The sequence below is a fragment of the Strix uralensis genome, chromosome 35 (genome assembly GCF_047716275.1).
Source record: "Strix uralensis isolate ZFMK-TIS-50842 chromosome 35, bStrUra1, whole genome shotgun sequence".
In the NCBI taxonomy this organism is placed as follows: Eukaryota; Metazoa; Chordata; class Aves; order Strigiformes; family Strigidae; genus Strix; species Strix uralensis.
The window spans coordinates 1802174-1815994 of record NC_134006.1 but is presented as its reverse complement, the minus strand read 5'-3'; the positions used below and the strand labels follow the sequence as shown (position 1 = coordinate 1815994).

General features: G+C 56.0%; 2 protein-coding genes across 2 annotated transcripts in view; both read left to right on the top strand.

The window, feature by feature from the left end:
- The window catches only part of LOC141936871 (uncharacterized), a 68910-nt gene extending 63459 nt beyond the window's left edge, over positions 1–5451 (top strand). Inside the window, exons 27-31 of the mRNA XM_074854213.1 lie at positions 420–743; positions 948–1340; positions 3099–3497; positions 4255–4830; positions 5155–5451. Of these exons, the coding sequence (XP_074710314.1) occupies positions 420–743; positions 948–1340; positions 3099–3497; positions 4255–4830; positions 5155–5315 (1853 nt within the window). The 3' untranslated portion in view covers positions 5316–5451. The remainder of the gene's footprint in view (positions 1–419; positions 744–947; positions 1341–3098; positions 3498–4254; positions 4831–5154) is intronic.
- A 3014-nt stretch (positions 5452–8465) lies between these two features.
- Positions 8466–12406, top strand: LOC141936870 (uncharacterized). Its single transcript, XM_074854212.1, is given in 5 exon segments — positions 8466–9090; positions 9906–10298; positions 10764–11156; positions 11480–11621; positions 11623–12406. Coding segments are annotated over 5 exon segments (2337 nt in total).
- Positions 12407–13821: the final 1415 nt, after the last annotated feature.

Here is a 13821-nt window from a genome sequence, read left to right as displayed (position 1 = left end):
GTTTTGAAGCTGTGGTTGTATTTCTCACTGTCCTGGTCTGTTGCATTGGTACATTGGTGGGGGTGGGGGTGTTCAAATTCGATTGCTGTTCTTTCTTCCTTCCCCGATGGAGTCTGTCTGTTGCTCAAGCCCATAACGGGGGAGTTGTCCATCCCCTGTCCTTGTCTGGATCCCTCCTGGCCTTTGGTTTTATTTTTTCATATCCATCTCTGTGGGGGAAGGAGTGATCGAGCATCTGGGTGGGGCTCAGGTGGCCTCGGGGCTCAAAGCACAACATGGCGCTAACTGGCAAGGCCATGTGGGGTGTGAGAAGGAGGAGAAGGGAAGGGAGGGAGCCGAGCAGGCAGAGACATGGAGTAGGTGGCTGCTCTTCATGTGCCTTAAGAGCCCCCAACTGAGCCCCTTTGGTCTCCCCACAGGGGCTGGGACAGACAAGCAGAAGGAGGAGCAGTGCCAGCCCAGGGAAGAGCAGAGGGGGATGCTGCAAGGGCCCGAATATCAGCCCCAGAGCCCCACGGTGGACGTGGAGCACGATGGCCAACAGCAGCCAGATGATACGCAAGGGAGCCACAGACCAAGAAGACCCCGAAAACGATCTTTCAAAGGGACGTATGGTGAAGACTCTCAAGAAGCCACAACCCAACCACAGAGGCCCTCCAGACAGAAGGAGTTCAAGTGTGAGCACTGTGGGAAGGTCTTCGCCTGGAACTGGGCCCTGCGACGTCACCAACGGACCCACATTGGTGAGAATCCCTTCAAGTGCCAGGATTGTGGGAAGCCCACCCGGGGTGGGTGGGGAGATATTTGGACATGTGAAATTGGGAATGAAGGGTGGGTGCTGGTCCAAGGTGAAGAAGGAGGAGGGATGGGGGAGGGATAGAGGAGGACGAGGAAGAGGAAGAGGAAGGATGGGGTACCAAGAGAACACCAAAAATGCTCTTTCAAAGGGATGTCTGCTGAAGACTCTGAAGAAGGCGCAGCCCAACCACCGAGTAGCTCCAGAGACAAGAAGTACGTGTGTGAGTATTGTGGCAAGGTCTTGGGCTCGAGGATCAACCTGACATATCACCAATGGATCCACACGGGAGAGAAGCCCTTCAAGTGCCAGGATTGTGGGAAGCACTTCAGGAGAAGTGGGGACCTCCAGCATCACAAGATGACACACACCAAGGAGAAGCCCTTTCCCTGCACCACGTGTGGGAGAAGCTTCTCCAATGGCAAAACCCTCATCAGACACCAACAAACTCACACAGGAGAGAGACCGTACCCCTGCTTGCACTGCGGGAAGAAATTCCGGCGACGTTCTCACCTCACAGGGCATGAAAAAGCCCTTCACAATGGTGAGTCCTTGGAGGGGCCTTAACCCCGTATGGCATCGTGCTCATCCATAAAATGGAGAGGAGGGGGTTTGCGGGTGGGGTTGGCCAGGTTTTGGTGAGGAACAGGCTGGGCATCTGTCCTGGTTCAGCTAGGATAGGGTTAAGTTTCCCAGCAGTGGGGAGGCAGCTCTAGCCGGGTTATTCAATACCACACTGAGGTCAGGTCCAGGCGCCCAAGCTCGGGAAGAGCAGGGACGACTTTTGTCCGGGTCGGTCCCCTCACTGCTGTATCCGTGCGGTATATCTCTTGTTCTGTTCATTGTTATCACTGTTGTTGTTGTTGTTGTTGTTCGGTTTGTTGTTGTTGCACTGTTGTATTAATTTTTCCTTATCTCAACCCCAGGGTTTGTATTTCACTCCCTGCCCCGTCCGGTCCAAGGGTGAGGGAGGGGCAGCGGCAGCGTGGTCTCAGGTCCCAGCAGGGCCTGAACCACCACAGCCTTTTTTGGTGCCCAACGTAGGGCACGAGAGGTTTGAGATAAGGACAAAAAAAAGACAAACCCTGACCAGAGTGTGTTAGAGCAATCTGTTAGGTGCTATTTCTCTGTTTCTGTTTGTATTGTTTGATAAGGAACGTTTGCAGTGCTGCCCAATTTGCTTGCGTGGTGGGGCTGGATTAATCCTTCTATCCACTGTGTGTTCCCAGTGCTGATGTTTGTTGGCAGTGGAAAATGTGTCAAGGGTCTTGTTTTGCTGTACTGGCTGCAGACTGCTTATAATATGCTTGTGTCACTGCTCGTGGGGGTGAACCGGTACCTGTTTGCTGCCTGGGCTTTTGTTAGGGGCCTCACCCCCTCTGTGGGTGAGCCAGGGGAAGAGATCCTCTCGGTTTTTGAGAGTTTTAGCTATCCTTGCAGCATCCAGGGCAGTGTTCTTGCAGCACAATGCTTTCTGAAGGTCTGCTGGACCTTGTTTTGGGCAGATAGTTGGGAGTGGCAAGGTGTGTGGGAAGAGATGGGCAAGTGCCTGGGTCAGTGGTCACCCCCAGTGTTCTGGGATTTCACTCCCGAACAAATGCAGAGTCCTGATAAACTGGTGGATTGTTTGGAAAAGGTGTGCTGCCCCAGGAGACACAACTTGCTGCGATGTGCTGGGAACTTGCCCATGCTTACCGTGTCATCTTTAACACTACTCACTGCCCCCAAGGGGGAGAAAGGGCTGCAGGATCTGAAAGTGAACCTGCTGGTACAGCAGCTGGGCCAGGGGGACAGGCAGCGCCAGTACCAGTCGCCCCGATACAGAAAACCAAATATACCAAAAAGTCAGCTCGCATAGTAAGGGATGGAGATGATCCAGTGGGGGGAGGAGGGAGAGAAATGGGGAGCAAAGCTGAGCCCAGGAAGAAGGGATTTGGGGTGAAGGTGTTTTGAAGATGTGGTTGTATTTCTCACTGTCCTGCTCTGTCGCATTGGTACATTGGTGGGGGTGGGGGTGTTCAAATTCGATGGCTGTTCTTTCTTCCTTCCCCGATGGAGTCTGTCTGTCGCTCGAGCCCATAACGGGGGTGTCACACACACACACACACACACCCCGTCCTTCTCTAGATCCCCCAGGCCTCGGGGCTCAAAGCACAACATGGCGCTAACGGGCAAGGCCATGTGGGGTGTGAGAAGGAGGAGAAGGGAAGGGAGGGAGCCGAGCAGGCAGAGACATGGAGTAGGTGGCTGCTCTTCATGTGCCTTAAGAGGCACCAGCTGAGCCCCTTTGGTCTCCCCACAGGGGCTGGGACAGACAAGCAGAAGGAGGAGCAGTGCCAGCCCAGGGAAGAGCAGAGGGGGATGCTGAAGAAGTACAAGTGTGAGCACTGTGGGAAGAACTTTGCCTGCGAGACAAGCCTGCACTGTCACCAACGGACCCACACTGGTGAGAATCCCTTCAAGTGCCAGGATTGTGGGAACAGCTTCAGGAGAAGTTGGCACCTCCTGCGTCACCAGATGACACACTCCGAGGAGAAGCCCTTTCCTTGCATCACGTGTGGGAAACGCTTCTCCAATAGCTCAAGCCTCATTAGACACAAACAAACTCACAAAGGAGACAGCCTGTACCCCTGCTCGCACTGCGGGAAGAAATTCCTGCAACGTTTTCACCTCAGAGTGCATCAAGAAACCCTTCACAATGGTGAGTCCTTGGAGGGGCCTTAACCCCGTATGGCATCGTGCTCATCCATAAAATGGAGAGGAGGGGGTTTGCGGGTGGGGGTTGTCCAGGTTTCAGTGAGGAACTGGCTGGGCATCCATCTCCCTCTGGGCAAGGGTGAGTGATGGCCTCCTCCAGTCTCCTCCTGACAAATCATTTTTTACCTCCACCCACGGGTTTTCTCACTTTTTCTCTTTTTTCCTCCTCCCGGGTTCACCCCCAGTGGGTGGGAGCAGGCAAGAGCCTGACTCTGCCCCATCCCGACCTGCCCCATCTCCATCCCTGGCCCTCACGGGGGGAGTTTTGGGTGGGTGAAAATGGGGACCAAGGGTGGATGTTGGTGTGGAGTGGGGGAGGCGTGGTGGAGTAGGGTTCAGAATGGAGGAGCGGGAGGGATGGAAGTGGAGCTGAAGAACGAAGAGTGGACACACACACACACATGCACACATACGCGTGCACACACACCCCCACGCCCACCATGGGCACCTGTGCACTTACATCCCCCATTTCTACACGTGCTTGTGCACACCCACACACAAACACAACCCTCACACCTTTAAGTCTACACCCAGCACACACACAGCCCCTGTGACTTTACGCACTCACCAATGCTAGAGGGGCTCCAGCCACTGGCAGCACCGTACTGGGTGGTACTGGTCTGGGCGGGAGCTGCTGGAGTAGGTGCCTGCTTTCATGTCCCTTAAGAGTCCCCAGCTGAGCCCCTTTGGTCTCCCCACAGGGGCTGGGACAGACAAGCAGAAGGAGGAGCAGTGCCAGCCCAGGGAAGAGCAGAGGGGGATGCTGCAAGGGCCCGAATATCAGCCCCAGAGCCCCACGGTGGACGTGGAGCACGATGGCCAACAGCAGCCAGATGATACGCAAGGGAGCCACAGACCAAGAAGACCCCGAAAAAGCTCTTTCAAAGGGACGTACGCTGAAGACTCTCAGGAAGCCTCAACCGATCCATGGAGTAGCTCCAGGGAGAAGTACAAGTGTGAGCACTGTGAGAAGGTCTTCATGTACAGGAGCAAACTGACCTATCACCTACGGACCCACACAGGAGAGAAGCCCTACAAGTGCTGGGATTGTGGGAGGAGCTTTTCACTGAGAGGATACCTCCTTAGTCACCAGAAGATACACACCAAGGAGAAGCACTTTGTCTACACCATGAGTGGGAAACGCTTCTCCCTTACCTCAGACCTAATGAAGCACGAATGCACCCACGATCCAGAGAGACCGTACCCATGCTCATACTGTGGGAAGAGCTTCCAGCAGAGCTATCACCTCAGGAGGCATCAGGAAGCCCTTCACAATGGTGAGTCCTTAGGGGGGGTTTAGCATGAGATGTCGCAGTCCCTGGGGGAGCTGTGGGTGGGGATGGCCTGGAGAAGCACGTGGTGGGGCTGTGCTGGGACTCCCGCTCCCAGCGTGGCAGCAGTGCTGGGCTGGGAGATGGCCCTGGGGATGGATTTGCTCTGTCCCCAGGTTGGGTTGAACTAGCGGTGGGGATGGTCCTGCTGGGAGCAGGAGGTTGGACTGGAGACCTCCAAGGAATGGAGCTGCCCTGGAAGAACCTCCTTGCTGCAGGGCTGCAGGGGGGTTCCTGAGTTGGGGTAAAGGCTTTGTCTTTCTCCTGCAGGCACCGAGCACCCAGCTGGAGCCAGGACAAGCAGCCCCGGTGCTGGAGGAGAAGTTGGAGAGCAAGGAGGAGCAGACACTGACGGGACAAGGGGATGGCGTGAAGAACACCTATGCAGCCACGAGCAAGCCGGTGGCCCACGCCAAGCGGGGGACCTCTAAATGCCCCGAGTGTGGGAAGATCTTCCGCTGGAGTAACAGCATGAGACGTCACCAAAGAAATCACACAGGAGAACGACCCTACAAGTGCCCAGATTGCGGGAAGACCTTCAAGGACTTCTCCAGCCTCATCTCCCTCCACAGGGTCCATAAGGGAGAGAGACCGGACAAGTGCCTGGAGTGTGGGGAGTGCTTCAGCCACAGCTCGAGCCTTTCCACACATCGGAGGACCCACACTGGAGAGAAACCTTCTTCCTGCTCTGACTGTGGGGAATCCTTTACTCAGAAGCAAACACTCATCTTGCACCAGCGGATCCACCCCGGGGAGATGCCCAACCGCTGCCAGCAATGCCAGAAAAACTGAGGAAACTGCGTGTGGCCTCTAAACCCTCCTCAGAGCGATCAGATCAATTAGTAAATTGTCCACAGATTGCAACAATATTATGGTTTTGTACTCTCTGCGCCACCGTTCTCATTCTGGTACCAAAGAGCGTGGGGCTGGTTTTGAATCCGTGGGGAGGGGCCGTCCAAGAGAGCTGCATCTTCCGCCCGGTGGTCGGGTTTTCCCAGTCCAAAGCAGAAACAGTCTGGCTCTGCTCGACCACCGGTATACGGAAGAAAGCATCTTTCAAATGCAGCCCTGTAAAACCAGTATTACTGTCCGGGACCGAGGCGAGGAGGGGATACGGATTCGGGACCACAGGGTGCACGTCTGGAGTTCTCACATTCACTCCCCTTCAACCCTGTACCAACCTGTGTTCAGGAGAGTGAGGTTTTCTCACCAGTAGCATTGGAGCATTGAACTCTGATTGACGTTCCCTTCACTGTCCACCTTCCAAAAAGGGTTTATTATAGGGTCTAGTCCTTTCCGAGCTTCCAGGTGGCTGGCATTTTGTTTCTTCCTTACCAGCTGGGCTCCTGCTTTTAGCTCCATCTTTTCCAGAGTCACATTCTTGGCTCGTCCCGGCGTTCCTGATGGCCACACTATGGCTATTACCGCATTTAATAATTTGTCTGGAATAGTCTCTTCTTTTGCAGGATTCTTCCCAGTTAACCAGCATAGCTGGGCTCTCCATGCGTTCTCTGGAGGAATATGGAACTGAGCAGAGTCTTCAGAGAAGGTTAATTGTGCATTTAACTTGCAACGTAACTCTCGACCGAGCAATGGCAAAGGCCATTCTGGCATAGAGAGGAATCTCTGAGTTAATTTCGTAATTTATTAAACTCGTTAATCGCCTCCTACTTTATTCCCATTTCTCAGGATGCCTCCTAGAGGAGAGCAGAGAGGTGTCTCCTGGGAAGTAGTAGCTCCCATTTTGGTACCCAAAAGGAGTTTCCTAATGCACCTTTTTGTACACCAAAAGATGAACTGGGCAAGGCTGTCAGCGCGGTCCCATCTGGTCCCCAGAACTGTTGTCCCACAAGCGGGGTCGTTCACCCCCGGTGCCAGACGCCAACACACACCCCGAGCAGAGGGATTGATTTATCCCGTGTGGGCGCAGAGCTGGGGGCTGGTGGTAATTCCCCCCGGCCAGCGCCCCGCCCCAAAGAACTTCCCTGGATTTCTACACTTCAGACCACACGGAGACACCGGGACTGTAGTGACCGGGGCCGGTTTCTTATCGCTTTCTCCCTCACTGGTTAACAACGCGCCTCGTCGCAATGTCAGCGTAGAGTGTCTTGTAATTCTTGTGGCCCAACTCAAAGGTGAGGGGGGACACGGCTTCTTGGTCTTCAACTGAGTCGGCAGTCGCGGTCTATTCCCCTCCCCGGCTTAATTACGGCCGATTGTGTGTGTGTGTGTGCCCTCTTGCTGGTCCTGCTCCTCCTCCATCCCTCCCCCTCCTTCATCCTTACCCCTACTGCTCCTCCACCATCCCTCCCTCTCCTCCATCCCTCCTCCTTCTGCTCGTCCTTCATCCCTCCTTCTCTTGGTCCTGTTCCTCCTCCTTCCCTGCACCTCTTCCAGCCTTACTCCTCCCCCATCCCTCCGCCTTCTTCACACTTGACCAGCGCCCACGCTTGGTCCCCACTTTCACAGCGCCCCCCGAAACTCCCCCCAACCCCCGAGAGGGCCAGCGATGGAGCTGCACAGCCCCCCCTTCCCTGCAGGGATTTCCCTGAGGGATGGAGAATCCACGTTGAGCCGCCCCCCATAACCCGCAGCACTCCTGGGTGTCCCCCCCTTGCCGGTACCACAGGCAGGGTACAGGCAGGGTACAGGCAGGTACCTGCTGCCGCCTCTCGGGGTGCTCAGCACCCCCTGCCCGGGGCTCAGCACCCACCCGGCTGCAGCCTGTTGTGCTGGTTTGTGTGTGGAGGGGTTGGGAGCGGGGGAGGGGGCTACAGGGGGGGCTCCTGGGAGAAGATGCTCAAAGCTCCCCCGGGCTCCAAGTCGGACCCGCCCCTGGCCAAGGCCGAGCCAATTAGCGACGGCGTCGCGCTCTGAGATAAGGGATTTAAACAGGGGAAGTTGGGAGGAGGAGGAGAAAGAGGAGGAGGAAGAGGAGGAGGGTGAGGAAGGACGTCAGGAGGGGGGAGGTGCTCTGGAGCAGAGACTGCCCTGCACCCATGGAGACCTACGGGGGAGCAAATGCCCCCCCAGAGCCCCTGGGAGGGACCCACGTGGGAGGAAGATCGTGGAGGACTGTCTCCCGTGGGAGGGAGCCCACGCCGGAGCAGGGGAGGAGTGTGAGGAGTCCTCCCCCTGAGGAGGAAGGAGCGGCAGAGACAACGGGTGATGGACTGACCCCAACCCCCATCCCTGCCCCCTGCACTGGTGGGGGGAGGAGGGAGAGAAATGGGGAGCAAAGCTGAGTCCGGGAAGAAGGGATGGGGGGGGGAAGGTGTTTTGAAGCTGTGGTTGTATTTCTCACTGTCCTGCTCTGTCGCATTGGTACATTGGTGGGGGTGGGGGTGTTCAAATTCGATGGCTGTTCTTTCTTCCTTCCCCGATGGAGTCTGTCTGTTGCCCCAGCCCTTAACGGGGAAGTAACACACACACACACTCCCCCCATTCTTGTCTGGATCCCCCCGGTTTCAGGGCTCAAAGCACAAGGCGCTAACGGGCAAGTCCATGCGGGGCGTGAGAAGGAGGAGAAGGGAAGGGAGGGAGCCGAGCAGGCAGAGACATGGAGTAGGTGGCTGCTCTTCATGTGCCTTAAGAGGCACCAGCTGAGCCCCTTTGGTCTCCCCACAGGGGCTGGGACAGACAAGCAGAAGGAGGAGCAGTGCCAGCCCAGGGAAGAGCAGAGGGGGTTGCTGCAAGGGCCCGAAGAGGAGCCCCAGAGCCCCACGGTGGACGTGGAGCACGATGGCCAACAGCAGCCAGATGATACACAAGGGAGCCATGGAACAAGAAGACCCCGAAAATGCTCTTTCAAAGGGGCGTGTGCTGGAGACCCTCAAGAAGACACAACTGAAGCACCAAGTAGCTCCAGAGAGAAGGAGTACAAGTGTGAGCACTGTGGGAAGGTCTTCACCTGTGGGAGCAACCTGAGCCGTCACCGATGGATCCACACAGGACAGAAGCCCTTCAAGTGCCGCGATTGTGGGAAGAGCTTCACGCTGAGCGGGTACCTGCTGAGTCACCAGAGGACACACACGAAGGAGAAGCCGTATCTCTGCACCACATGTGGGAAACGCTTCTCCTTTAGCTCCAACCTCCTTGTCCACCAACGCATCCACACGGGAGAGAGGCCATACGCCTGCTCGCAGTGTGAGATGACCTTCCGGCAGAGTGATACACTCACAAGACATCAGTTGGCCATCCACAAAGGTGAGTCCTTGGGCGTGGGGGGGCTCATCACCATGTCACATCATGCTCAGCAATAAAATGGAGAGGAGGGGGTTTGTGGGTGTTGGTTGACCACAGTTTGGTCACAAAGTGACTGGGCATCCATCTCCCCATGGGCAGCAGTCAGTGATGGCCTGCTGCATCCTACTCCTTTCAAACCCACGTGGGAGGAAGTTGGTGGAGGACTGTCTCCGCCAGAGCAGGGGAGGAGTGTGAGGAGTCCTCCCCCTGAGGAGGAAGCAGCAAGCAAGGGATGGTCTGCGTGTGGCTCAGGTGCCCTCAGGGCTCAAAGCACAACATGGTTCTAACTGGCAAGGCCATCAAGGACATTAAACCTGCCCAATTAGCATTAAAGACCACGAACAAACCTCTCTGGCTCCGCTAATGGGGGATCTTCCAGCCACCAGTAGAAGGTGGAAGCTCTACCACAGCTTTGCAGCTGCTGAGGATGCAACACTGGAGGGGGGACTGTGCGTACGGAGGAGGCGATGAACCGGGGAAGGGGGGCAGGGGCAGAAAAGTGGGGAACACATAAGAAAAGGCTGTAAAAGGGGCTGGCAGTGCAGTACAAGGGGGTTCTTCTGTGCGTTGGTCATCGCCGTCGGTCCTGTCTTTGTTATTCAATCTCTGTCTGAACTCTTTCTGGCCCCAGTGCTGGCTCCTGGGGGGACTGGTGTGAGCGGGTTTGGGGTCATCTGCAGGAGTGAGGCTGGGGGTGTCAGGCCCCTGCTCTGTGGTGCCAGATGATACACAAGGGAGTAAAGTACCCAGAGAACCCCAAAAATGCTCCTTCACAGGGAGGTATGGTGAAGAACTTGAAGAAGCTACATCTCAACCCCAGAGTAGCTCCAGAGAGAAGGAGTACAAGTGTGAGCACTGTGGGAAGGTCTTTGCCTGCGGGAGCAACCTGACCCGTCACCGACGGATCCACACTGGAGAGAAGCCCTACAAGTGCCAGGATTGTGGGAAGAGCTTCACAGAAAGCGGGAGACTCCTGCGTCACCAGAGGACTCACACCAAGGAGAAGCCCTTTGTCTGTACCACGTGTGGGAAATGCTTTACCTGGCACTCGAACCTCATGAATCACCAACTCATCCACACAGGAGAGAGACCCTACGCCTGCTCGCACTGCGATAAGAGCTTCCGGCAGCGTGTTACACTCAAAAAGCATCAGTTAGCCATCCACAATGGTGAGTCCTTGGAGGGGGCTTATCCCTGTGACATGTTGTGTTCAGTGATAAAATGGAGAGGAGGGAGTTTGCAAGTGGGGGCTGACTAGATTTTAGTCAGGAACTGGCTGGGCATCCATCTCCTCATGGGAGGTCATGAGTGATGGCCTCCTCCTGCTTCCCCCAGCACTCTATGGAACTGTTTTTACCTCCACCCACAGGTTTTCTTGCTTTTCTTCTTCTTTTCCCCATCCTGGGTTCACCCACATTGTGTGGGAGCAACCAGCAGCCCAACCCTGCCCCATCCTGACCTGCCCCATCTCCATCCCCGGCCCTCCCGGGGGGTGGGGGGAGTTTTGGGGGTAGATGAAAGTGGGGAACAAGGGTGCGTGCTGGTCCAGGGTGAAGAAGGAAGGAAGGGGGAGGGATATAGGAGGAAGAGGAAGGATGAAGTACCTAGAAGACCTTTAAAATGCTCTTTCAAAGGGACTTGTGATGAAGATCCTGAAGAAGACACAACCCAACCACGGAGTAGCTCCAGAGAGAAGTTGTACGAGTGTGTGAACTGTGGGAAGGTCTTCACCCGCAGGAGATACCTGACCCATCACCGACAGATCCACATGGGAGAGAAGCCCTACAAGTGTCGGGACTGTGGGAAGAATTTCAGGGATAGCTGGAGCCTCCTGCGTCACCAGAGGACACACACCAAGGAGAAGCCTTTTCTCTGCACCACGTGTGGGAAACGCTTCTCCTGTAGCTCGAAACTCATCAGACACCAACTCATCCACACGGAAGAGAGACCTTACACCTGCTCGCACTGTGGGAAGAGCTTCTTTCGGCATTATCACCTCAGGAGGCATCAGCAAGCCCTTCACAATGGTGAGTCCTTGGGAGGGTTTTGCGTGAGATGTCGCAGGCACTGGTGGAGCTGTGGGTGGGGATGGCCTGGAGAAGCACGTGGTGGGGCTGTGCTGGGACTCCTGCTCCCAGTGTGGCAGCAGTGCTGGGCTGGGAGATGGCCCTGGGGATGGATTTGCTCTGTCCCCAGGTTGGGTTGAACTAGCGGTGGGGATGGTCCTGCTGGGAGCAGGAGGTTGGACTGGAGACCTCCGAGGAATGGAGCTGCCCTGGAAGAACCTCCTTGCTGCAGGGCTGCAGGGGGGTTCCTGAGTTGGGGTAAAGGCTTTGTCTTTCTCCTGCAGGCACCGAGCACCCAGCTGGAGCCAGGACAAGCACCCCCGGTGCTGGAGGAGAAGTTGGAGAGCAAGGAGGAGCAGACACCGACGGGACAAGGGGATGGCGTGAAGAACACCCATGCAGCCACGAGCAAGCCGGTGGCCCGTGCCAAGCGGGGGACCTCTAAATGCCCCGAGTGTGGGAAGATCTTCCGCTGGAGTAACAGCATGAGACGTCACCAAAGAAATCACACGGGAGAACGACCCTACAAGTGCCCAGATTGCGGGAAGACCTTCAAGGGCTTCTCCAGCCTCATCTCCCTCCACAGGGTCCATAAGGGAGAGAGACCGTACAAGTGCCTGGAGTGTGGGGAGTGCTTCAGCCACAGCTCGAGCCTTTCCACGCATCGGAGGACCCACACTGGAGAGAAACCTTCTTCCTGCTCTGACTGTGGGGAATCCTTTACTCAGAAGCAAACACTCATCTTGCACCAGCGGATCCACCCCGGGGAGATGCCCAACTGCTGCCAGCAATGCCAGAAAACCTTCCGGACCAGCTCCCACCTTGCCACTCACGAGTGTATCCACGCCCAGGAGAGCTCCCACACGTGCCTGTTCTGTGGGAAGTCATTCAACGTGGGCACCGGGTGTCTTGTCCATCAGGGGCCCCACTTGGAGAAGGTGCCCGTGGGCACGGGGGGAAACCACGGCAAAAATCTTGGATGGTTTGAGGAAGCAAAACTCATCCAGGACCCTGCAATCAAAATGGAGCGTATGGGATGCTCCTGTCGTTACGTAGGTGCACACAGACGTAGATGGATACACACAGACCCAGGGGGTGTGTACGTCCCTTACAGGAAATCAAAGGAACACCTCTTTATTTTGAAGTTTCTATCAAATAAAGTGGATTTTGCTCATAATGGGTTTCAGATTTGTGTCCTGTTCGTTGAATAGTGAATGGATTTGGGGGATGCACAGGAGATGGGGAGGGGGGACGCAAGCAGGCGGATGATGCGACCCAACCCAAGAGCTATTCCTGGCCCTATCATGTGGTGCTCAGCAATAGAATGGAGAGGAGGGGGCTTGGGGGTGGGGATTGGCCAGATGTGGGTGAGTGATGGCCTTTGCCTCACTTTTTCTCCCTCCTTCTCTTCCTCGTCCTCCTTCTTCTTTCTTCCATTAAACTATTTTTACCTCCCCCACAGATTTTCTCTCTTTTCCTCTTCTTTTCCCCTTCCTGGCTTCACCCCCAGCTGGTGGGAACAGCCAACAGCACAACCCTGCCCCATCCCGACCTGCCCCATCTCCATCCCCGGCCCTCCTGGGGGCGGGGGGGAGCTTTGCGGGGTGAAAATTGGGACCAAGTGTGGGAGCTGGTCCAGCAGTGTGAAGAAGGAGGAGGGATGGGGAGGAGTAAGGATGGTGGAGGTGGAGGGATGGAGGAGGAGCACAAGCAGGAGGAGGAGGGATGAAGGAAGAGGAGGAGGAGGAGGAGGTGAAGGGATAGAGCAGGAGGAGGAGCAAGAGCAGGAAGAGGAGGGATGAAAGAGGAGGAGGGATGGAGGAGGAGCCTGAGGAGTGTCTGAGAAGCCAGAAGTCAGTGAAAATCGGCCCTAAGTGGGGACACCGCGACCACCAACTCAATGGAAGACCAAGAAGCCACGTCCCCCCTCACCCTTTGAGTTGGGCCACAAGAATTACAAGACACTCTACGCTGACATCGCGACGAGGCGCGTTGTTAACCAGTGAGGGACAAAGCGATAAGAAACCGGCCCCGGTCACTACAGTCCCGGTGTCTCCGTGTGGGCTGAAGTGTAGAAATCCAGGGAAGTTCTTTGGGGCGGGGCGCTGGCCGGGGGGAATTACCACCAGCCCCCAGCTCTGCGCCCACACGGGATAAATCAATCCCTCTGCTCGGGGGGTGTGTTGGCGTCTGGCACCGGGGGTGAACAATCCCGCTTTTGGAACAACACCCTGGGAGGGCTGGAGATGGAGATGGGTCAGGTCAGGATGGGGCAGGGTTGGGCTCTTGGCTGCTCCCACCTGCTGGGGGTGAAGCCGGGAAGGGGAAAACAAGAGGAGAAGTGAGAAAAGTTGTGGGTGGAGTTAAAAAATAGTTTAATAGGAGACAGACAGGAGGAGAAGTGAGGGAAAGGCCATCACTCATAACCTGGGATGGAGCCCCCCAGTGCTACTGGGGGATGCTGGGGGGGAACTGCCCTAGAGCCCCCCCAGTGCTACCAGGGGAAGCCCCGCTCCCAGCCCCTCTCTGCTACCCTCATCCTTGAAGAGCAGCCTCAAGGTTTAATTACACAAAATAAATAATAATTAAAAAAAAAAAAAAAGGAGCTAGACACAAAGTCAGGCGA